The 21472-nt window shown below is 47.3% G+C and overlaps 1 protein-coding gene across 4 annotated transcripts; it reads left to right on the top strand.

The window, feature by feature from the left end:
* Window positions 1-631: 631 nt before the first annotated feature.
* On the top strand, window positions 632-21066 carry ASCC2 (activating signal cointegrator 1 complex subunit 2). 4 transcript variants are annotated; one of them, XM_081966445.1, is made up of 19 exons: window positions 632-926; window positions 2578-2679; window positions 5069-5227; window positions 5998-6168; window positions 6968-7097; window positions 8853-8920; window positions 9258-9368; window positions 10527-10639; window positions 12108-12182; window positions 12948-13055; window positions 13781-13849; window positions 15236-15307; window positions 15773-15947; window positions 16206-16420; window positions 17031-17150; window positions 17992-18216; window positions 18983-19076; window positions 19765-19841; window positions 20694-21066. In XM_081966445.1, the coding sequence occupies exons 2-19, from the start codon at window positions 2599-2601 to the stop codon at window positions 20863-20865; spliced, it is 2235 nt and encodes a 744-aa protein (XP_081822571.1). In that variant the 5' UTR covers window positions 632-926; window positions 2578-2598; the 3' UTR covers window positions 20866-21066. The 4 variants fall into 4 exon arrangements, with proteins under 4 accessions (XP_081822571.1, XP_081822573.1, XP_081822574.1 ...); XM_081966447.1 differs by having other exon boundaries at window positions 632-819; window positions 2580-2679; XM_081966448.1 differs by lacking the exon at window positions 632-926 and adding an exon at window positions 1032-1128.
* The last annotated feature ends 406 nt before the right edge of the window (window positions 21067-21472 follow it).

Raw genomic sequence — 21472 nt, forward strand, 5'->3', positions numbered from 1 at the left:
TTAGCTTTAATTTTGAAAATTAAAAAGAGGATTGATGCGTCATTGACGCATCAGGAAATTTAAGAAAGGCTCGGGACAATGGGTCTTGTAGTCCCAACCTCCCTTCTTCCCCAATCCCACAAGGAAAAAAGGGCTAGGAAGAACCGCAGCCCTGGCCACTAATAATAATCATGACTTAATAAAGTAGAATATTTTTAGCACAGAATAGAGTTGGAAGGGACCTTGGAGGTCTTCTAGTCCAGCCCCCTGCTCAAGCAGGAAAACCTATACCATTTCATCATCATCATCAAAATAATAATAATAAACAATGGTATTTGTGATGCATTTCTGAATGTTCAGTTGACTGAGTTTCATGCTTACTGAATAAAATATATAATAATAAACTCAAGTCAACCCATTATTATTATAAACTTCATGTTTCATGAATAACGTATATAAGAATAAACAATAAAAATAAATATGATAAATATAAATAATAATATAAATATAAGCATTAATGATAATAAAAAAACATAAAAAACTATAACATCATAAAATAGGCCCGAACCCCCCCCCCGTTACTAAGCAACCGGGGTCGCTTCGGAATGGACTGACGGCCTTCTCAACCCGGAAGTACTTTACCCAGTACCGGAAGTGAGAAGCCAACAGGACGCTATCACCGAGGCGGCGCCAAATAATTGCGGGTTTTTTCTCGAGTGCCCCGTCGGGAAGAAGGAGAACCGGCGGAGGAAAAAAAACTAAAGGGCTCGGTGGCGCGGCCAGCGTGTCCCACTCTCTCCTTCCCGGGCCCGGCTTCCATAACTCCGGACTCGGCCTGGAGTAAGTAAACGAGGCTGGAGCCAGCAGACCCGGATGTAGGGCGGGCCTGCTCTGACGCGACGTGACTGAGCTGGCCGGACGGTCCGCGGTGACGTCACGGCTCTGGAAGGGGATTGGTTGGTTGCGGGAGAGGACGTGGTCCGGGCGGGGCTAACGGGCGTGAAGGGAACGCCAGCTGGCGCGGTGACGTCATGGCTCTGCAAGATGATTGGTTAGCTATTGGAGAGGGCGTGGTCCGGGGGGCGAACGCCAGCTGGTGCTTCCTTCGTCCGTCTTGCAGCGTTGTTGTGTAGCGGAGACTTGTTGGAGCAGGTGACGTGGTTTACTCGCTCTGCTCCTCTTGGGAGGTGTGGGGGGGGAATTATGAAATGATGAACTTTTGAAGGGCAGTTAGAGGAGGGGAGGGTTTCCTAGGACTACAGTTCCCATGACTGAAGGCAGAGAGACTACAGTACCCATCTTCCTCTGAAGCTGAGCCAGCCAGAGCAACCCAGAGGACTCTGAGAGACGAATGTTTGCCTTGGATATAAAGGTCAATCCAGATACAGGTAGTCTTCAATTTACAACAGTTGATTTAGCAAAGTGACAGCGGCACTGAAAAAAATTGTGACTCGTGGCCCTTTTACTCTCTCTCTCTCTCTCTCTCTCTCTCCGTATGTATATAATGAATATATGATGTATGTATATAGATATATATACACACACACATACATACATACAGTACATACGTACGTATACTATACTACACGACCCTACAGGGATCACCAACCTTTCAGACCTCAGGGACTACTAAATTCATAATTTTAAATCCCACAGACCACTAATACGATCTGCCTAATGACCGGCTGGGTGGGTGTGGCTTGGTGGTCATGTGACTGGGTGGGCATGGCCAACTCGATGTCACTCATGTCGAGGGGCGCCTCTCCAGCCTCTACTCACCACTCCCCTCCCAGCCATTCCTCGCCTGCCCACCTTAGGGCCCCAACAGGGCGCAGTTGCTGGAGCTAAGCAGCCCCCAGGAGAAAGAGTTGGCAAAAGAGCTCCATTCAAATAGGATCTGGCCGAGAAGGAGGCTCAGCAAAAGCACCTCACTGAGGACTAGGAGCATAGGCTTTCCAAGCAGAGGGAAGACCTACAGGAGTGCAAGGCCAGGTGCCGGCGCCTGGAGGCTCAGTGGGCTGAGATGGTCAGCCAGTTCCAGGCCATGATGCAGTCCCACTGGAACGAGGCCCTCCCGCTCTTCCCCACCAGCGGCCCTTCCCTCCAGCCTTCGCCCAAAGCCCCCCACCAGGAGGCCGAAGCAGACCCCAAGTGGGAATTTCTGCCCCCCCGACCCCCACAAAAAGACCCCGAAGGGGGAGACTCTCTGCAGCAACACAAGCGTTCTTTGCACGTATCCATCCCAGGGGCCGCAGTTTGAGGACCCCTGAATTAGTGCAATGTAAAAAATGCAAATAGGTTTTCTGCGGACTACCTAAATTTTCTCACGAACCACCAGTGCTCCACATACCATTAATTGGTGACCTATACTATACTATACTATGCTCTCTTTTGCTCTGCTCTGCTGTGGTGGTTGATCTTTTGCTCTGCAAGCTTCGTGGCAAAAAATCCTTGAGAATGTTATTTTTCTCTCATGTTCTTTGTACAGAAACAGTTCTGAGTCTCTGGGCGGGGTTCCTGTACCAGGATCAACATAGGTTTTGGGTTGTGAATTCCTGAAGCGCTTCCTGATCTGACCTTGTGCATGCATGTCGTTTCAGGCGAAAAGAGCTCGCAGCCATGCCAACCTTGCCTCTGGACGAACTCCAGTTTACGGAAAAAGATTCCCTGACAGGGAAGATAAAAACTTTGCCAGCGCTGGTAAGCAGAGTTTAAAGCAGGAGTGAAATGTTTCCCGTTCAGGCCGGTTCGCTAATACTAAAAAAAAAGTTTAAAAAAGTAAAAAGTTCTGACGATCGCACGTCGCACAGCCAAAAACGGGGTGGGTGGGTGGGGGTCTTTTTTTCCTCCCAGCAGGCTTCCCTTAAGTCTGCTAGGCCAAAAGCGGGGGGGTGCTGAGAAAGAAAGAAGGAAAGAAAGAGAGAGAGAGAGAAAGAAAGGGAGAATTAAGAAGGGAGAAAGAAAGAAGAAAGAAGGAAGGGGGAGAGAGGGAGAGAGAGAAAAAGAAAGAAAGAAGAGAGAAAGAAAGAAGGGAGAAAGAAAGCTGTCCGAAGATGTCTCCGTGATCACGTGGCCGGCATGACTCAACGCCGAAGGCGCACGGAACGCTGTTCCCTTCCCACCAAAGGTGGCTCCTATTTTTCTACCTGCATTTGTTACGTACTTTCGAACTGCTAGGTTGGCAGAAGCCGGGACAAGTCACGGGAGCTCCCTCTGTTATGCGACGCGAACCGCTGAACTGCCGACATTTCAGATCGACAAGCTCAGCGTCTTAGTCCCTGAGCCACCGCGTCCCTCAGTCCACAAGGCCTCTAAATGAAGAATCCAAAAAAGTAATTTCACCCATCGAGTGCAGTGTTTCCTAACCTTGGCAACATCAAGATCAGTGGACTTCAAGTCCCAGAATTCCCCAGCTGTCGGCAGGGCTGAAAACCGCCCTCCGCATGCGCGCAGGCCGACGGCAACCCGGAAGTTCGGCTTTTCCAGAGCGCGGCCCCGACGAGCGCCTGCCGAAAAGGTTCGCCATCCTTGGAGTCTCCTGCTCGAGCAGGGAGTGAGACTAGAGGACCTCCAAGGTGCCTTCCAAGTCTTGTTATTCTGTTAAATAAATAGCAATCCCCTTTGCTCCTCTTTGGCCATGTTTTTTTAAATTTAAAAACAGGACAAGACAAGCCGCAAAGCATCTTCTCTGGCTCTGATGTACATTTGTGCTGGATGAGGCGCAGGAAAAAGTGAAGTCCTGCTTACAAACCTGGAAAAGAATACAGCGTCTCGCCGGAGTTGTTTTGTAGCCTGCAGACTGAAGAGCCATTGATTCAAACGGCAATTACGTTCTGTTGACTTCTCTAGCCATAAATTTGGGGGGGGGGGGGAGAGAGCTGCCAAAATTGGAGCAGAAGCCACTGCCTCAGCTTAAAAAAAAATGTAAAGGACAAATAGACATCTGTATTTCTAGGAGCCGGGATTTATAGTCCCCGTTGCTAGCTCCCAGTTTGTAAGCCATCGTGGAGTCCGAGTCTTTGGTTCTCGCGGGTTTGAGCTGAGTTTTGCGGTGTTCCTGGACATAAGCACAGGTAGTCCTCGATTTACGACTGTAGTTGATCACAACATTCCTGTTGTTCAATTGTTAAGGGAGTTTTGCTGCTACCGTCATCAATCAGTTGCCAAGTGTTTGAGTTTTGATCACTGGGACTGCTACAACGGTCATAAGTATGAAAAGCAGTCATAAGTCCCTTTTTTTTCAGTCCTTCGAACGGTCAATAAAGGGTCAATGTTGTAAGTTGAGGACTGCCTGTATTTTGGGAACATGACAGAGCAAGAGTAATAAAGAATGGAAACTGAACAAGGAGAGATTCAACCTAGAAATAAGGAGAAATTTCCTGACAGTGAGAACAGTCAACCCATGGAACAGAAGTTGCCTTCGGAAGTTGTGGGAGCTTCATCCCTGGAGGCTTTCAAGAAGAGGATTGGACTGCCATGTGTCAGAAATGGGGTAGGGTCTCTTGCTTGGGCGGGAGGTTGGACTAGATGACCTACAAGATCCCTTCCAACTCTGTTAATCTGTCACCTTAAAGTGCTAATCAGCAGGGCCCTTGGGATGAAGCTGAAAGGCAGTGTGTGCCAGCATCTCAAAAAGACCAAACACGAGATTGCTGGTTAACCTAAACCTGGCCAAATTTTTCTGCAAACATGCAAACTTTCCTTGGCAGACAAGCTTGCCGAGAAAGCAAAAGAGCGCAGAGTTTGACTATGTGAGTCAATCCAGGAGCAAATACAGCAAATAGAGGTTTGTATTTAAATAGTGGTTTTATCCACAAAGGATATATACATACACATTCTTTAGTCAGCACCTCAAACAATCAGCAATTACAGCAGGAAGGTACACGAGAGAGATACGCCCCAGCAGGGCCTCTTCTTATTACAGGCTCTTAAAGTGATATCAGCCCAAAAACCTTGCTGACTCATTCCCAGCATTACATCATTGTAGCAGCTGGTCAGCTCTTAAAAATCTTTACCCTGGCACAAGACCAAGGACTACTATTTTGTCTTGGGGGCTCGTGACAACCCACAATCCCATTTTGTCTTTCAGCATCCCCGAAATAAAACCGAGCGCTCTTTTCTGGTGTACAAGCCCCTCCCGAGCGCCGAAGATCCAGCCCTGGTGGAGGAGTTTTCGGAACGAGCCAGATTTATTGCGAGCGATCTGGATTGGCTGCTGGCACTGCCTCATGATAAATTCTGGTGCCAGGTACTGTTTTTGTCTTGGTTGTAAATGAAGAAAGGGGGGGGGGGGAGAGGATTTTCAGATAGAACAAAAGAGGCAAGTTAATCAGTGACACGAAAGGAGGAAGGGAGATTCAAGATGGAAACCTCACTTGGCTAGTTGTTGTTGTTTTGCTCCCTGATCAAATTCCCTGGAAGACTTTGTGTTGTAGCCTGCCAGTGGCCAGTGGAGCTGGCAGCAGATTCGGACAGTGAGGAGGTTGGGGAGGAAGATGGGCCAGTCCTGGAGTCTGGGGAAGGCTCTGATGAGGGCTCTGTGTCGGAGGCAGAGAGGGGGCCAGGGCCGTCTGACAGTTATCAGCTGCCTTCGGAGTCAGACGTCAGTGGGGCAGAAGAACAGCTGGAGCCTGTTCCCATGCGCAGAGTTGCCAGATGAAGGGAACAGCTAAAGAACAGGGGTTGACTTGAGAGTAAGGCCACAGGTGGACAGTGAATGGCCCCTTTCAGAGGGAATAAAAGGGGAGCGAAAGGGGAGTGGAGTTTGCAGGAGATCATTAGTTCGCTTCATTGGTTCGTGAGTCTCCGAGGCTCCTTGCCAAGTTCTCCAGAGATCGGCCTGGCAGCTCTCCAAGCCAGCTAAGGTCTGTGACCGTAAATCCTCCCTTGAAAGACTTTGCTGGATGGGAATGAGCAGAATTCACAGTCAATTAATAAAAGGGGTTTTTGTCGGGACCAGGAGTTGGCTTCAGGCTCTCGAGAAGCCTCGGTCAGAACACATCTGCTTTCTCCCAACAGGTCATTTTTGATGAGTCTCTCCAGAAATGCCTGGATTCGTACCTGCGCTACGCCCCCCGCAAGTTCGACACCAGGATGGACCTTCCTGCGGAGGTGAAAGACCTGGAGAAGCGTCTCCATCGGAGCGTTTTCCTGACCTTCCTCCGAATGTCCACCCACAAGGAATCCAAAGTAAACGCAACTTTCTTTTCCTTCTTTCTTTTTAAAGACATCTCGAGAACATGCCACCTAGGCATGCTTCTGTTTGGTTAAAGGGGATGGGGAGGAGAAAGGAGGGGTGAAGGAAGGACAGTTTTTTCGGTTTGCCCTTCTCAAAAGTCCTCCCTTGGGGAGTCCAGCCTCGTTTGATGCTCTCTGAGCTTGGTTCTTTTTTTTTTTTTTTTTGCAGATGTTTCATCACCCAACTAAGTAACCTCATCAGTGCTAGAAGAGAACGGGGCGGAGAGGAGGAGGGGGGAGGAGGAAAAGGACTGTGGGGTACTTGGTGCTCTCTGAGCTTTCTTGCTTCCTTGCAGACGTTTCGTCACCTAACTAGGTAACATCATCAGTGCAAACACCTCCTGAGGTTACCTAGGTGAGTGACGAAATCCTTGCAAGAAATGCACCAAATTCACAGAGCACCAAAGACTCCTTGTTCAACCCTGAGCTACCGATAGTTCCTTCTTTTACTCTGTGGAATCCTTGGTGCTCTCTGAGTTTGGTTGCTGTTTTGCAGACACCGCTCAGGAGCAAGCCCTGCCCTCCCTTGCGCTGATGACGTTACCTAGTTGGGTCGCGAAATGTCCCCAAAGAAAACCACCAGGTTCAGAGAGCACCAAGGACCCCACGGTTCAACCCCCGAGCTACAAATACTCCCTTCCGTTGAGCAGACATTGTCCTGCACTAAATCACTACAACAGAGGCTATTTTTGTAGCTGTTAATGTCTTCCAATCTCTCTCTCTCTCTTCCCTCCCTTCCTTTCTCCTGCAGGATCATTTCATAACCCCATCGGTATTTGGTGAGGTCCTTTACAACAACTTCTTATTCGACATCCCCAAGATCTTGGATCTCTGCGTGCTGTTTGGAAAAGGCAATGGCTCCCTGCTGCAGAAGATGATTGGTTGGTTCACGGGAGTCAGCGGGGGGGGAGGGGGGACAAGGGCGAAAGACTTTAGGAAGGGGACTATCTCTTAAAACAGGCCCAATCTATCCGAAAGACACTAGATGTATTCGTTTTTTTAAAACCCTCATTTGTCAAAGCAGTTTGCAGCTTTAATCCTCCTGTGCGAAGTAGCAGCGAGCAACAGCCTTTGTGTAACAAATTCACACCCACACCCACCAAGGCATTACATCGCCACGATGTCGAAAAGATGTGGAGACTGTAGAAAGAGTGCAGAGAAGAGCAACCAAGATGATGAGGGGACTGGAGGCTAAAACATATAAAGATTGGTTGCTGGAATTGGGTGTGTCTAGTTTAATGAAAAGAAGGACTAGGGGAGACATGATAGCAGTCTTCCAATATCTCAGGGGCTGCCCCAAAGAAGAGGGAGTCAACCTATTCTCCAAAGCACCTGAGGGCAAAACAAGAAGCAATGGGTGGAAACTAATCAAGGAGAGAAGAAACTTAGAACTAAGGAGAAATTTCCTGACAGTCAGAACAATTAATCAGTGGAACAGAAGTTGTGAATGCCCCAACACTGGAAGTCTTTAAGAAGATGTTGGATAGCCATTTGTCTGAAACGGTATAGGGTTTCCTGCCTAGGCAGGGGGTTGGACTAGAAGACCTCCAAGGTCCCTCTGGAATATCCTGATGAAAATTAAACCCAGGTACCATTTAAAAGCAAAATAAAAAACCTACGGAATGCATGATTATTCAGTTCAGTGAGACGGAATATTTGGTTATCCCTCACTGAATTAAAGTAGCTACCTTACTCTTTTTCAATTATTTGTTTGGCTCCCTATCTGGAGATGGTTTTTTTTTTTAAAAAAGAACATAGTGTAATTATATTTTTACGTACATATCTGTACTGATCACGGAAGGCCTGGAATAACATTGGCCCAGTGAATATTTGCTTAGTTTAATAAGGATTTTGTACACCTTCTGGAATATCCTGATGAAAATTAAACCCAGGCACCATTTGAAAACAAAATTTAAAAAAAACCCATCGCTCAGCAGAACGTATGATTATTCAGTTCAGTGAGACGGAATATTTGGCTATCCCTCGCTGAACTAAAGGAACCACCTTAGTCTCTTGCAAGGATTTGTTTGGCTCCCTACCTGGAGATGATTTTCAAAAGAGAATTAAGACCGACCGATTTACCTTTTCAAGGTACTGCTCAAAGAACTGTTCAGTCATGCGTCGAACATCGGATAACGTTGCTCCTTTTGGGAAGTCGGTTTCCATCCTTCTCAGGGGTCTGCAGGCAGAAGCCGGGGGGGGGGGGGGGTCAAAAATTTTTAGAACCTCTTTTGTAGGTGTGGCCTGCTTTGTGGGAGTGGCTTGCCGGCCATGTGACCGGTTAGGAGTGGCCAACGTGTAAAATGTGGTGAAACTCACTTAACAACGCTCTTGCTTAGCAACCAAAATGTTGGCTCGGAAACTCTTGGCGTTTGAAGCACGCACGTCTTAAAAGTTGTCAAGTTTTTCTTTAAAGATATTTCGCTTCCCCTCCAAGAAGCTTCTTCAGCTCCGAGAGGTGATCCTTATACAGAATGATGTATTCATTATTCCTGGTGAAACCACTTCAGATCATAGCTAACGTGAAACCTTTGAATATTTAACTAGCCTTCTCTCTCTCTCTCCCTCTCTCCCTCTTTCTCTCTCTCCTTTCTCTCCCTCTCTTTCTCTCCTTTCCCTCTCCGCCCTGTTCACAGGAAACATCTTTAACCAACAGTCAAGTTACTTCAATGATTTGGATGAAATCATGCCTACAATTCTTCAGGTTGGTTGCCTTCACTGGGGATATTTGAGAGCTACTCAGAGACAATATATAATACCTGCTGTTTATGCCTCCTCCTCCTCCTCCTCCTAGCACTGATGATGTTACCTAGCAGGGTAATGAAACATCTAGGACAAAAAGAACCAAGCTCAGAAAGCACCAATAACCCACACCCATTCTCCTCCCCTTCCTCCTCTCCCTTCTAGCACTGATGATATTACCTAACATGGTAATGAAGCATCTGCAAGAAAACCGCCCAGCTCAGAGAGCACCCCACAGCTCAACCCTCAGCTACCAGTAATCTCTTTCTCTCGTGATCCGCTTGTCCTTTGCCTTCCAGGTGTTCAGCAACATCCTGGGTGCCTGTGGCTTGCAAGGCGAAGAGGCTTCCGCTAGTCCACAGAAGCTGGAGGAGAGAGTCAGGTTGACTCCCAAGGGTCTCCCTTTGCAGGTAAGGGCCGTTCAATGGCAGGGAGACTGTCTTCCTTTCCACCCCCAAATACATTCAGTATCTGAGTTTCCTCTTCAGGATCTGGCCTTCGAAAGAGCAGTCAGGGTGGATCTCCTCTAGGACTGACCGGTGGGATCACCTTGCAGTCCATCCTATCTATCTATCTATCTATCTATCTATCTATCTATCTATCTATCTATCTATCTATCTATCTATCTATCTATCTATCATCTATCTATCATCTATCTATCTATCATCTATCATCTATCTATCTATAGTATCTATCTATCTACACTATCTATCTATCTATCTATCTATCTATCTATCTATCTATCTATCTATCTATCTATCTATCTAATCTTTTCTATTTTGTTATTGTTGTTAGTTGAAAAGTTGTATCCGACCCATCGTGATCTCATGGACAATGTTCCTCCAGGCCTTCCTGTCCTCTCTCATCCTCTGGAGTCCATTGAAGCTCAGGCCGACTGCTTCGGGGACTCCATCCAGCCACCTCCTTCTCTGCCGTCCCCTTCTTCTTCTCTTGCCCTCCATCGTTCCCAGCATGAGGCTCTTCTCCAGGGAGTCCTTCCTTCTCATTAGGTGGCCAAAGTCTTTGAGTTTCCTCTTCAGGATCTGGCCTTCTAAAGAGCAGTCAGGGTTGATCTCCTCTAGGACTGACCAGTTGGATGGCCTTGTAGTCCAAGAGACTCAATGCAGGAGTCTTCTCCAGCACAAGAGCTCAAAGGCCTCCATTCTTTGGCGCTCAGCCTTCCTTATGGTCCAACCTTCACCGCCATTTATTGCAACTGGGAAAACCATAAGCCTTGACTAGATACACTTGTGCTGGCAGGGGAGGTCTCTGCTTTTTAGGATGCTGTATGCCCCAGCTCTGTGCCGCCCCGAGTCCTACTTGGAAAGGGAGCGGCGAATAAATCCAAATTTATTATTATTATTATTATTATTATTATTATTATTATTATTATTATTATCCCATTTAAGCCCCTTTCTTAGCCAAAGTGCATGCACGGATGTGGGGACGCGCCCTCACATTTGCAAACTGGCAGGGAAGGTAAGTGAATACCAGCCCTGTTCCCTTCTATTTGGAACCCAAATTCAGGAAAGGCCCTTTTTTTCCTCTCTCTCCCTCTCCCCTCCTAGGAGCTGAAAGATATTGTCCTCTACGTGTGCGACAGCTGCATCACCCTGTGGGCCTTTCTCGATATCTTTCCCCCGGCTTCCCAGATTTTCCAGAAGCATGACTTCTGTTTCAGGTATTCTGCTAGGCTGCTCGGGGTGTTTCTTTTGGCAGAAAAGGCCGGTTTGAAAAAGAATCCAAGCCGTGGGATTCCCATGTGTTCCTCTGAAGCTTTTTGCACGGAGCCCCTTTCAAAGTGGGGCGGTTTTCATTCGAGGAGAAACAGACCTCCTCAGGCTGGTTGGACTCAATCCACAGCGACTTCTTTTTATAGAATAGAACGAAGGAGAATAGAGTAGAATAGAAAAAGAATAGAATAGAATATAGAAAAAGAATAGAATAGAATAGAATATAGAAAAAGAATAGAATAGAATGGAGAACAGAATAGAATGGAATAGAATAGAGTAGAATAGAATAGAAAAAGAATAGAATAGAATGAAGGAGAACAGAATAGAATGGAATAGAATAGGATAGAATAGAGTAGAATAGAATAGAAAAAGAATAGAATAGAATAGAATATAGAAAAAGAATAGAATAAAATAGAATAGAATGAAGGAGAATGGAATGGAATAGAATAGAATAAAATATAGAAAAAGAATAGAATAGAATATAGAAAAAAGAATAGAATAGAATGAAGGAGAACAGAATAGAATGGAATAGAATAGGATAGAATGTAGAAAAAGAATAGAATAGAACGAAGGAGAATGGGATGGAATAGAATAGAATTCTTTATTGGGCAAGTGTGATTAGACACACGAGGAATTTGTCTTTGGTGCAGATGCTCTCGGTGTACATAAGGCGAATAAAAATACATTCATCAAGAATAAAAAGATACAACACTTAGTGATAGTCAAGGTTAGTAATAAGCTATCAAATCTTATAGGAAACAAATAATATAAATTGAAAGATGGTTTCAGGCAACATAGTTATAGTCAGAAGTGGGGACAGATAGATATTAGGAAGAGAGAGAAGAATAGTAAATTACTTGACAGTGTTGTAGGAATTAGTTGTTAAGCAGAGTGATGGCGTTTGGGGGAAAACTCTCCTTGTGTCTTGTTGTCTTGGTGTGCAGTGCCCTATAGCGTCATTTTGAGGGTAGGAGTTGAAACAATTTGTGTCCAGGATGCGAGAGGTTTGTAGATATTTTCCCAGCCCTCTTTTTGACTCGTGCAGTGCGCAGGCCCTCAATGAAAGGCAGGTTGGCAGCCATTGTTTTTTCTGCAGTTCTGATTCTCCTCTGAAGTCCGTGTCTGTCTTGTTGGGTTGCAGAGCCAAACCAGACAGTTTTACGGGGGTTCAGATGAGAGACTCAATCCTTCCTCTGTAGAACAGAATCAGCAGCTTTATTTTGTTATGTTTTAGAGTCCAATCTGAATTTTGCTGCCCGTAGAGCAGTGCTCTTGGTTTCTCTGGCATCTTCTGAAATCCATCACAACATTCCCCCTCCCCATCTCTCCTCCCTGCCCCCCCCCCAACCTACCTCCGGCCATTCGATTGGCCGTTCGTTAAAATCCCCCTCACTCCTTCGTTCCTTGTGTTGGCAGGCTGGCTGCTTTTTACGAGCTGGTGATCCCCGAGCTGGAATCTGCTATCAAGAAACGGCACCATGAAAACGTCAGGTCCGTGATTTGGAGCAACTGCGTCGTTTTTCGTCCTTTCTGTCGTTTTTCATCCTTTCTGTCATTTTTCGCTCTGCCCGGCTTTGAAGGGTACCGGGGATGTGTTTGAGCTTCAGGATGGGGGATGTTTTGGGGCACACATTTTGATCCTGTTCTCCTACCTTTTAAAGCAGGGGTGTCCAAACTTGGGAACTTTAAGACTTGTGGACCTCAACTTCCAGAATTCCCCAGCCAGCATGGCTGGCTGGGGAATTCTGGGAGTTGAAGTCCACAAGTCTTAAAGTTCCCAAGTTTGGACACCCCTGCTTTAAAGCCTCGAAGGTCTCGTAGTCCTGTCTAGATCAGTGGTGGTGAAAGAACGAAGCTCAGAGAACACTGAGGACCCTAGTCGTCTTCTTCTTCCTCCTCCTCCTCCTCCTCTCCCTTCTAGCACTGATGACGTTACTTAGTTGGGTGATGAAACGTCTGCAAAAAAAACCAACCAAGCTCAGAGAGCATCAAGGACCCCACAGTCCCCCTCCTCCCTGCAAACCCCACTCCCCTCTAGCACTGATGATGTTACCTAGCTGGGTGCTGAAACATCGGCAAGAAAACCACCCAGCTGAGAGAGCACCAAGTCCCCCGCAGTCCTTTTCCTCCTCCTGCTCCTCCTCCCTCCTCCTCTCTGCCCCATTCTCTTCTAGCACTGATGACGTTACTTAGTTGGGTGATGAAACGTCTGCAAAAAAACAACAACAACAACCCAGCGGTTTCTGCCCTTTATAGATTACTGTCGGATTTATGGAGGAGGCTGTCTCACTCACGGAAGAAGATGGTGGAGATGTTTCACGTGGTGATCCACCAGCTCTGCCTCCAGCCCATTTTGGAAAGCAGGTATTCCACCTTGCCGAAACTCGGCCAGGAGGTTGGGGAATGTCCCTTTTTTCCCCCGTTGAAGAAGCAAGACAAAATGATACGAAGCCAATGTAGAAAGAGTGCGGAGGAGAGGAACGAAGAGGATAAGGGATCTGGAGGATAAATCCTATGACGGACAGTGCGGCTGGGGATTCTGGAAGTCGTGGCTTTAAGTGACTTCATGGATTAGTTTAGCAGTCGGGGTGAAAAAACTAGCAATTGCACTGACCTCCGTTTTAGAATCCCCTTTTCCTTAAAGCAATGGGACATGGGGGCTCAGTGGCTAAAATGCTGAGCTTGTCCATCAGAAAAGTTGGCAGTTGGGCGGTTCGAATCCCCAGCGCTGCGTAACAGAGTGAGCTCCCGTGACTTGTCCCGGCTTCTGCCAACCTAGCAGTTCGAAAGCACGTAAAAAAATGCAAGTAGAAAAATAGGAACCACCTTTGGTGGGAAGGGAACAGCGTTCTGTGCGCCTTCGCCATTGAGTCATGCCAGCCACATGACCACGGAGACGTCTTCGGACAGCGCTGGCTCTTCAGCTTTGAAATGGAGATGAGCACCGCCCCCTAGAGTCAGGAACGACCAGCACATATGTGCAAGGGGAAGCTTTACCTTTGCTTCAAGCATTAGAAGTAGGTCAACATGAATTCTCTGCCTGGATCATTTTCACGGATTATCTGCCCCATTGAACCTTGTTCTTACAGCGGTGACAACATCCAGACGTACATTGAAGAGTTCCTGCAGATCTTCACCTCCGTGCTTCAGGAAACAAGGTGAGAGATCTGGGCACAACTCTGGGACGTTGTTTAACTGAAAATTTTCTGCCGTGCCGCCCTTTCGGTCTCGGGAGATTAATATGGCCCGGTGTATGCCACATCCTTAATCAAATGAACCCCTTTCTTAAATATGTGCAAACCGATGAATTAAAAAGAATGAGTTCATAAAACACGAGAAGCCACGCTCCACCCAAAAAAGCCAGTGAATGGAATAGAATAGAATAAGGAGAGAAGAGAATGGACTGGAATAGAATAGAATAGAATAAGGAAAGAATAGAATAGAATAGAATAGAATAGAATAAGGAAAGAATGGAATAAGGAAAGAATGGAATAGAATAGAATAAGGAGAGAAGAGAATGGAATGGAATGGAATAGAATAGAATAAGGAAAGAATAGAATAGAATAGAATAGAATAGAATAGAATAGAATAAGGAAAGAATGGAATAAGGAAAGAATGGAATAAGGAAAGAATGGAATAGAATAGAATAGAATAAGGAGAGAAGAGAATGGACTGGAATAGAATAGAATAGAATAAGGAAAGAATAGAATAGAATAGAATAGAATAAGGAAAGAATGGAATAAGGAAAGAATGGAATAGAATAGAATAGAATAAGGAGAGAAGAGAATGGAATGGAATAGAATAGAATACAATAAGGAAAGAAAATAGAATGGAATAGAATAGAATAGAATAAGGAAAGGAGAGAATAGAATGGAATGGAACAGAACAGAATAGAATAGAATAAGGAAAGAAGGAAGGAGAATGGAACGGAACAGAATAGAATAAGGAAAGAAGGAAGGGGAATGGAATAGACTAGACTAGAATAGAATAGAATAGAATGAAGGAGAACAGAATGGAATAGGAATAGAACAGAATAGAATAAGGAAAGAAGGAAGGAGAATGGAATGGAATAGAATTAGAATAGAATAGAATTCTTTATTGGCCAAGTGTGATTGGACATACAAGGAATTTGTCTAGCACATAACGTGCATGAGGGGAACCTTTACCTTTAGATTAATGAAAAGAAGGACTAGGGGAGACATGATAGCAGTGTTCCAATATCTCAGGGGCTGCCCCAAAGAAAAGGGAGTCAAGCTATTCTCCAAAGCACCTGAGGGTGGAACAAGAAGCAATGGGTGGAAACTAATCAAGGAGAGAAGCAACTTAGAACTGAGGAGGAATTTCCTGACAGTGAGAGAACAGTTAAATCAGCGGAATGGCTTTCTTCCAGAAGTTGTGGATGTCCAACACAGGAGGTTTTAAAGAAGAGATTGGATAGCCATTTGTCTGAAATGGTGTAGGGTTTCCTGCTTGAGCAGGGGGTTGGACTAGAAGACCTCCAAGGTCCCTTCCAACTCTGTTATTCTGTTGCTCTGCTATTTCAGATTCCTCCGAGATTATGATGAGATGTTCCCTCTGGCAGATGATGTCGACCTCCTCCAAGCCTCTTCAGCCCTGTATCCTTTGGCACTGATGTGAACACTTAGCTCTGTCCATTTCCATCACGTGACCATGGTGGATGCTGCGGTGGTCATAAGTGTGGGGAAACGGTCATAAGTCTCTTTTGTGCTGTTGTAACTTCAGTCACTAAATGAACTGCTGTTAAGTCAAAAACTACCTGTAGCAACAGAGCGGCTATTGAAGCCCTGGTGGGGGCAGTGGTTAAAATGCAGCATTGCAGGCTACTTCTGCCCACTGCCAGGAGTTCAATTCTGACCGGCTCAAGGTTGACTCAGCCTTCCGTCCTTTCGAGGTGGGTAAAATGAGGACCCAGATTGTTGGGGGGCAAGAGGCTGATTCTGTAAACCGCTTAGAGAGGGCAGTAAAACACTGCAAAGCGGTATATAAGTCTAAGCGCTATTGCTATAGAACGTTCTGTGTCTATGGAGAATCGGGAATCTGCCCTTGACGCCATTGGACAGGGATGAAACGCGAACCTCTTACATTTTGCAAGCTGTGGAAAGTGCCTGGGACAAAACTGATAGGAGGAGAAAAACGGTCCAAAACCCACCCGTCTCTGAATCCGCAACCGAGACCGTTAGAGTCCCCGGTGCCTCAGAGCGAACGGAACAATTTGAGGAACTGGATAACCTGGAGGTAAGCTGTTTGGAGCAGAGCATCAGCCTATAATATAGATGATTTAGGCCCTTCTCCTAGGGAGGCAGTGGCTCAGGGGCCAAGAGGCTGAGCTTGTCGATCAGAAAGGTCGGCAGTTTGGCGGTTCGAATCCCTAGCGCCGCATAATGGAGTGAGCTCCCTTTACAGTTGGTTTAGATGGATTCCCGGTGCTTCTCGGTTGGACTTTTTCATCCTCTTTGTGGATTGTAACATGGCTTATTGATTTGATCTGTCTAGTGTGCAGGAGCAGCTGCAGCTCCCGTAGCCGCTGTCTCTGGAGTAGAGCTGGATTCCCTGATCTCTCAGGTGAAGGATCTGCTCCCTGACCTTGGAGAAGGCTTTGTCCTGGCTTGCTTGGAGGAGTATAACTACAATGCGGAGCAGGTCATCAACAACCTTCTAGAGGACAAGTTGGCAGCCTCCCTACAGACGCTCGACAGAACCATGCCTAGGTAAAGTTGGAAGGATGTGGTTTTTGTTTTGTTTTAATTCAGGGATGTGAATCTCTTTTGAGTAGTATGTCCTTGATCTCTGTGTGCCTGTTGATGACCAATTTGTCTGAATTTGTCTCCAGCAATTCTCTCAAGGTTCTGGACTTGGTTTGATCTAGGATGGTCACAGTTTCCCAGTTGAAACGACAGTTGAGTCTGTCCATGGGTTGTGAAATTAAGCAGCTTTCATCATGTCTTCTGACTACTAGTTGGTGTTCATCAACAGGCACTTTATTGTTTCACACCTGTAGGCAGAATCCTGCCAGACCGAGGGTTCTATTCTCTGCATCTACAGTATACCCTGGGAACTCTTGAGGAGGAGCTGCCCTCACCTTCTTTCTCTCACACATAATAGCCAGACCGAGTTGCCTCTTCCTCCTCTGGGATCCAGCCCCTCCCTCCTGGGGATCCACCTCCTTATGGCACTCCATCCCACAGGCTCCCATTCAGGGAACTCTTTTGCAGCGGTGTGTTTCCTGAAAGATTTGTGTGTTGTATTTCTGGAAAAGAAAAACTTCTGTTGCTGTTTTTCCTTCTTCTTTTTTTTTTTAAAAAAGTCTCTTTCCGCCAGGCCTGTGAAACCAGACCCGACTCCGCTTGTCACTTCCCGATGTAACGTGTTCCAGGATGACGAGTTTGATGTTTTCAGCAAGGACTCAGTAGATGTCTCTCGGATCCAGAAAGGCAAAAAGTGAGTTTGGATTGCCGTTTCCCATCCAATCCAGTTTTAAGATAGGGGGAGGTTCAGCTCCCAGAACCCCGAAGTCCCATAGATAGAATGTAGAATAACAGAGTTGGAAGGGACCTCGGAGGTCTTCTAGTCCAACCCTCTGCTTAGGCATGAAGCCCTACACCACTTCAGACAGATGGCTATCCAACATCTTCTTAAAGACTTCCAGTGTTGGAGCATTCACAACTTCTGGAGGCAAGTTGTTCCACCGATTAATTGTTCTCACAGTCAGGAAATTCCACCTTATTTCTAAGTTGCTTCTCTCCTTGATTAGTTTCCACCCATTGCTTGTTGTCCTGCCCTCAGGTGCTTTGGAGAATAACTTGACTCCCTCTTCTTTGGGGCAGCCCCTGAGATATCAGAATACCGCTCTCATGTCTCCCCTGGTCCTTCTTTTCATCAGACTAGACATACCCATACTCCTCCTCCTCTTTACTCCCTCCCCACTCCCTCCTAGCACTGATGATGTTACCTAATTTGGGTAATGAAACGTCTGCAAGAAAACCAGCAAGCTTAGAGAGCACCAAGGACCCCCACAGTCCTCCCTCTTCCTCCTCCTCCTTTTTTCTACAAACCTCACTCCCTTCTAGCACTGATGATGTTACTTAGTTGGGTAATGAGACGTCTGCAAGAAAACAACTAAGCTCAGGACAGCACCAAGGAGCGCACAGTTCAACCCTGAGCTCTTCTTCTCCAATTGGTAGAAGCCAGATGTTTAAATAAAAGGAACCCTTCCGTCCCGCAAGACCCCACGTTTTATACCCGGGTTTGATTCCCATTCCTCTCCTGGCTTTTTTTTCAGGAGCGACAAAGCCACCACAAAAAGCTTGCTGAACGACAAGCGCCTGGTGCAGGAGCAGAGGGAACGCTACGAGCAATATTCCGTGGTGGTTGAGGAGGTCCCCGAACCGAGCGGGGGCCGCCTCTTCTCCCAGGAGGATTACGAGGACGAATACGACGACACCTACGATGGCAACCAGGTGGGAGCAAATGATGTGGACTCCGACGATGAGCTGATCAGCAGAAGGTAAGCGAGGGACTATCTGTGTTACGTATTGTTGTGGCAGCCGATTCAGACAGTGAGGAGGGTTGGGGAGGAACCTGGGCCAGTCCTGGAGTCTGGGGAAGGCTCTGATGAGGGTAGAGAGGGGGGGCGGAGCCCTCTTACAGTTATCAGCTGCCTTCGGAGTCAGATGTCAGTGAGGCAGAAGAACAGCTGGAGCCTGTTCCCAGTGTGCGCATGCGCAGAGTTGCCAGACGAAGGGAAGAGGTAAAGAACAGGGGTCGACTTGGGAGTAAGGCCACAGGTGGAGGATGAATGGCCCCTCCCAGAGGAAATCAAAGAGGAGCAAAAGGGGAGTGGAGTTTGCAGGAGACAATCAGTTCGCTTCATTGGTTCGTGATTCTCCGAGGGCTCCTGGCCAAGTTAGCCATACAAAGCCTAGAATGTGGAGTAGAAATGAATGGGGTTTTTTTGGGGGGTGGGTAGGGGGTTTCTATGACAACTTGCCACAGCCAATTCACCACAGGACGAAAATTACACTGAAATGTTAGAAATGCTGTAAAAGAATCATTAAAAAAAGGAAGCCAAGTGGGAATGACGAAAATGAAAATATTTTTTTGGGGAAAAAAACTATTTTAAACAATCAAATTGTTGAATTGTCTGTCGCCCAGCGGGCTGTCCCACATCGAGGTTGCTCGCGGTAAATTGGCCGTGGCTAATTGTCCGTGGCACGCCATCCCATTCCGCTCGCCATGAATCTAATGGCGCGGTTTCTCCCATCTTCCTGAAGGCCGTTCACCATCCCTCAAGTCCTGAGGCCCAGAGAAGAGCGGGAGGAAGAGGAGGATGAAGAAGAGGAGATGGAGGACAAAGCGGCGACCAAGGTGACGGCCTGGAATTCGGGAGGGAGGCTAGGGAGCAATCCTGCGGTTTGAACGGGGAAAAGGAGAGGCAGACCCTGAGAGATCGGACGAGAACGGAGGTTTATTTGGAGTGAGAACTTTGGTGAACTCCAAAATGAGGAACCTTTCCCCATGTTCTAAGAATGCTTCTCTTCCCTTTCATTAGGTCTCTTTAAGTAGCCACAGCACAAACTCCTTACTGGACCCTGGTAAGGCAGGAGCTGGGCGGTAGGAATAACTTGGGACATGGCGGAAACTTTTCTGACCATACAAGGAGGAGCATTGAAAGACCCTGTTGTGGCCTGCCAGGGGCAGCCGATTCGGAGAGTGAGGAGGTTGGGGAGGAAGATGGGCCAGTCCTGGAGTCTGGGGAAGGCTCTGAGGAGGGCTCTGTGTCGGAGGCAGAGAGGGGGCCAGGGCCGTCTGACAGTTATCAGCTGCCTTCAGAGTCAGAAATAAATGAAGCAGAAGAACAGCAGGAGCCTGTTCCCAGTGTGCACATGCACAGAGTTACCAGAGGAAGGGAAGAGCTAAAGAACAGGGGTCGACTTGGGAGTAAGGTCACAGGTGGACGGTGAATGGCCCCTCCCAGAGGAAATAAAGAGGAGCGACAATGGAGGGAAAGGAGTCTCAAAGCTTCTCAAGGTTCTTTCTTTTCATTTGGTCTCAGGATCACTTCGTTCAAGATCCGGCAGTGCTACGGGAGAGAGCGGAGGCCAGGCGGATGACCTTCCTGGCAAGGAAAGGGTGAGGGTCCCACCAAAGCCCCCCCCCCACTCCACCCTCTCCTGACCTTTGTGCCGCGTTCCGGGCGTCCAGCCTAGGATTGCGATTTGCCAAGGTGGCTCGGTAGTGTCGGAGGAGCGGTTCCCCACCCAAATTGGAGGGCAGCAGATATTTAGAATGTGGAATACTAGGCTGGATTGGGCCCAATCACCCTTGGCCAAGAAAGAATTCTCTTCCCTTCCCCTCTTCCCTTCCCTTCCCCTCATCTCTTCCCTTTCCCTTTTCTCTTCCCTTCCCCTTCTCTCTTCCCTTCCCCTCCTCTCTTCTCGTCTTCCCTTCCCCTCTCTTCTCTTCCCTTTCCTTCCCCCCTTCTTCTCTTCCCCTCTCATCTCATCTCTTCCCCTCATCTCTTCCCTTTCCCTCTTCTCTTCCGTTCCCCTTCTCTTCCCTTCTCTTCTCTTCTCTTCCGTTCCCCTCTTCTCTTCTCATCTTCCCTTCCCCTCTCTTCCCTTTCCTCCCCCCTTCCCTTTCCTTCCCCCTTCTCTTCCCCTCTCATCTCATCTCTTCCCTTCCCATCTCTTCCCTTTTCTTTCCTTTCCTTCCCCTCTTCTCTTCCCTTCTCTCTTCCCTTCCCTTCCCCTCTCTTCCCTTCCCCTTTCCTTCCCCTTTTCTCTTCCTCTCTCTTCCCTTCTCTCCTCTCTTCCCTTCCCTTCTGTTCTAATGCTTCTAATTCTAATTCTATTCTTTTCTATTATCTCTTCTCTCTTCTTCTTTGTGGCAGTCCCTCAAATATTGGAATGCTGCTATCATGTCACCCCCCAGTGAAAGTTCGATGGTTGAAGTTAACCAGCTTTCTCCGCTTTTCTCTTGCAGGCAAAAGCCAGATACCTCAGCAGCCGTGACAGGCGGTGCCAAGGGCCGCGGCCAAAGCCGAGAGACTGTACAGGAGAGACGGAAGAAAGAAGCCAGCAAGGGAACGAGGGCGAACCACAACAGACGCGCAATGGCCGACCGGAAGCGCAACAAAGGCATGATCCCGTCTTGAAACAGTGGTGCGCCAGGGAGGTCCCCCCAGTCCCAGGAGAGAGAGAGAGAGAAAGCACCTTGCCTTTTGTAAAGTTGATTTTCCTAGGAAAGCACAAATCTACACACAAGAACAAATGATTACAGACCTGCAGTAGGGCTGGGTTGTGGGAAATTGTGTGTTGTTGAGAAATGCTTTTCTTTTAAACTGCTCCTCCGGAAACTTTTGCTGTTTTGAGTTGTCCTTATGCGTTCCACTGTCAGACCCGCCTCAGTCTGATCGCCTAGGAAAGTGAAACCCTCGACTCCCATTTGATGGAAGTGGAAAGGCTCTTTTACTAAGAGATGCTGATGGCAGCAGAGTCAGGCGGAACCTAAAGTTCCTCTGAGCCCTTATAGAAACCCCTGGTTCCCCCTAACCCCCACTCCCACCCAAGTCCACCTGTGTGTAGCCAACCCAGAGATGTTTTGGGAAACAGTGAGGTGTTTGGGCTGGTGAAATTCCACTCTCATGCTAAACGGCCTTGAAGATGCCAGTGTGCCAACACGGACCAGATTCCAAACTGCTCTGTCCTCAACTGTCAATCCCACCTCCCCCATTTCCCATCATCATAATCATACAGCTTTGT

This window comes from Natrix helvetica (genome assembly GCF_964273705.1).
Source record: "Natrix helvetica genome assembly, chromosome: 14".
Taxonomy (NCBI): domain Eukaryota; kingdom Metazoa; phylum Chordata; class Lepidosauria; order Squamata; family Natricidae; genus Natrix; species Natrix helvetica.

Bases quoted from the DNA above. Each gene is read 5' to 3' on its own strand.
- ASCC2 (XM_081966445.1), top strand. From the start codon at position 2,599: ATGCCAACCTTGCCTCTGGACGAACTCCAGTTTACGGAAAAAGATTCC. The intron at 13,850-15,235 runs GTGAGAGATCTG...CTGCTATTTCAG, and splicing joins TCCGTGCTTCAGGAAACAAG to ATTCCTCCGAGATTATGATG. The intron at 17,151-17,991 runs GTGAGTTTGGAT...CTTTTTTTTCAG, and splicing joins CGGATCCAGAAAGGCAAAAA to GAGCGACAAAGCCACCACAA.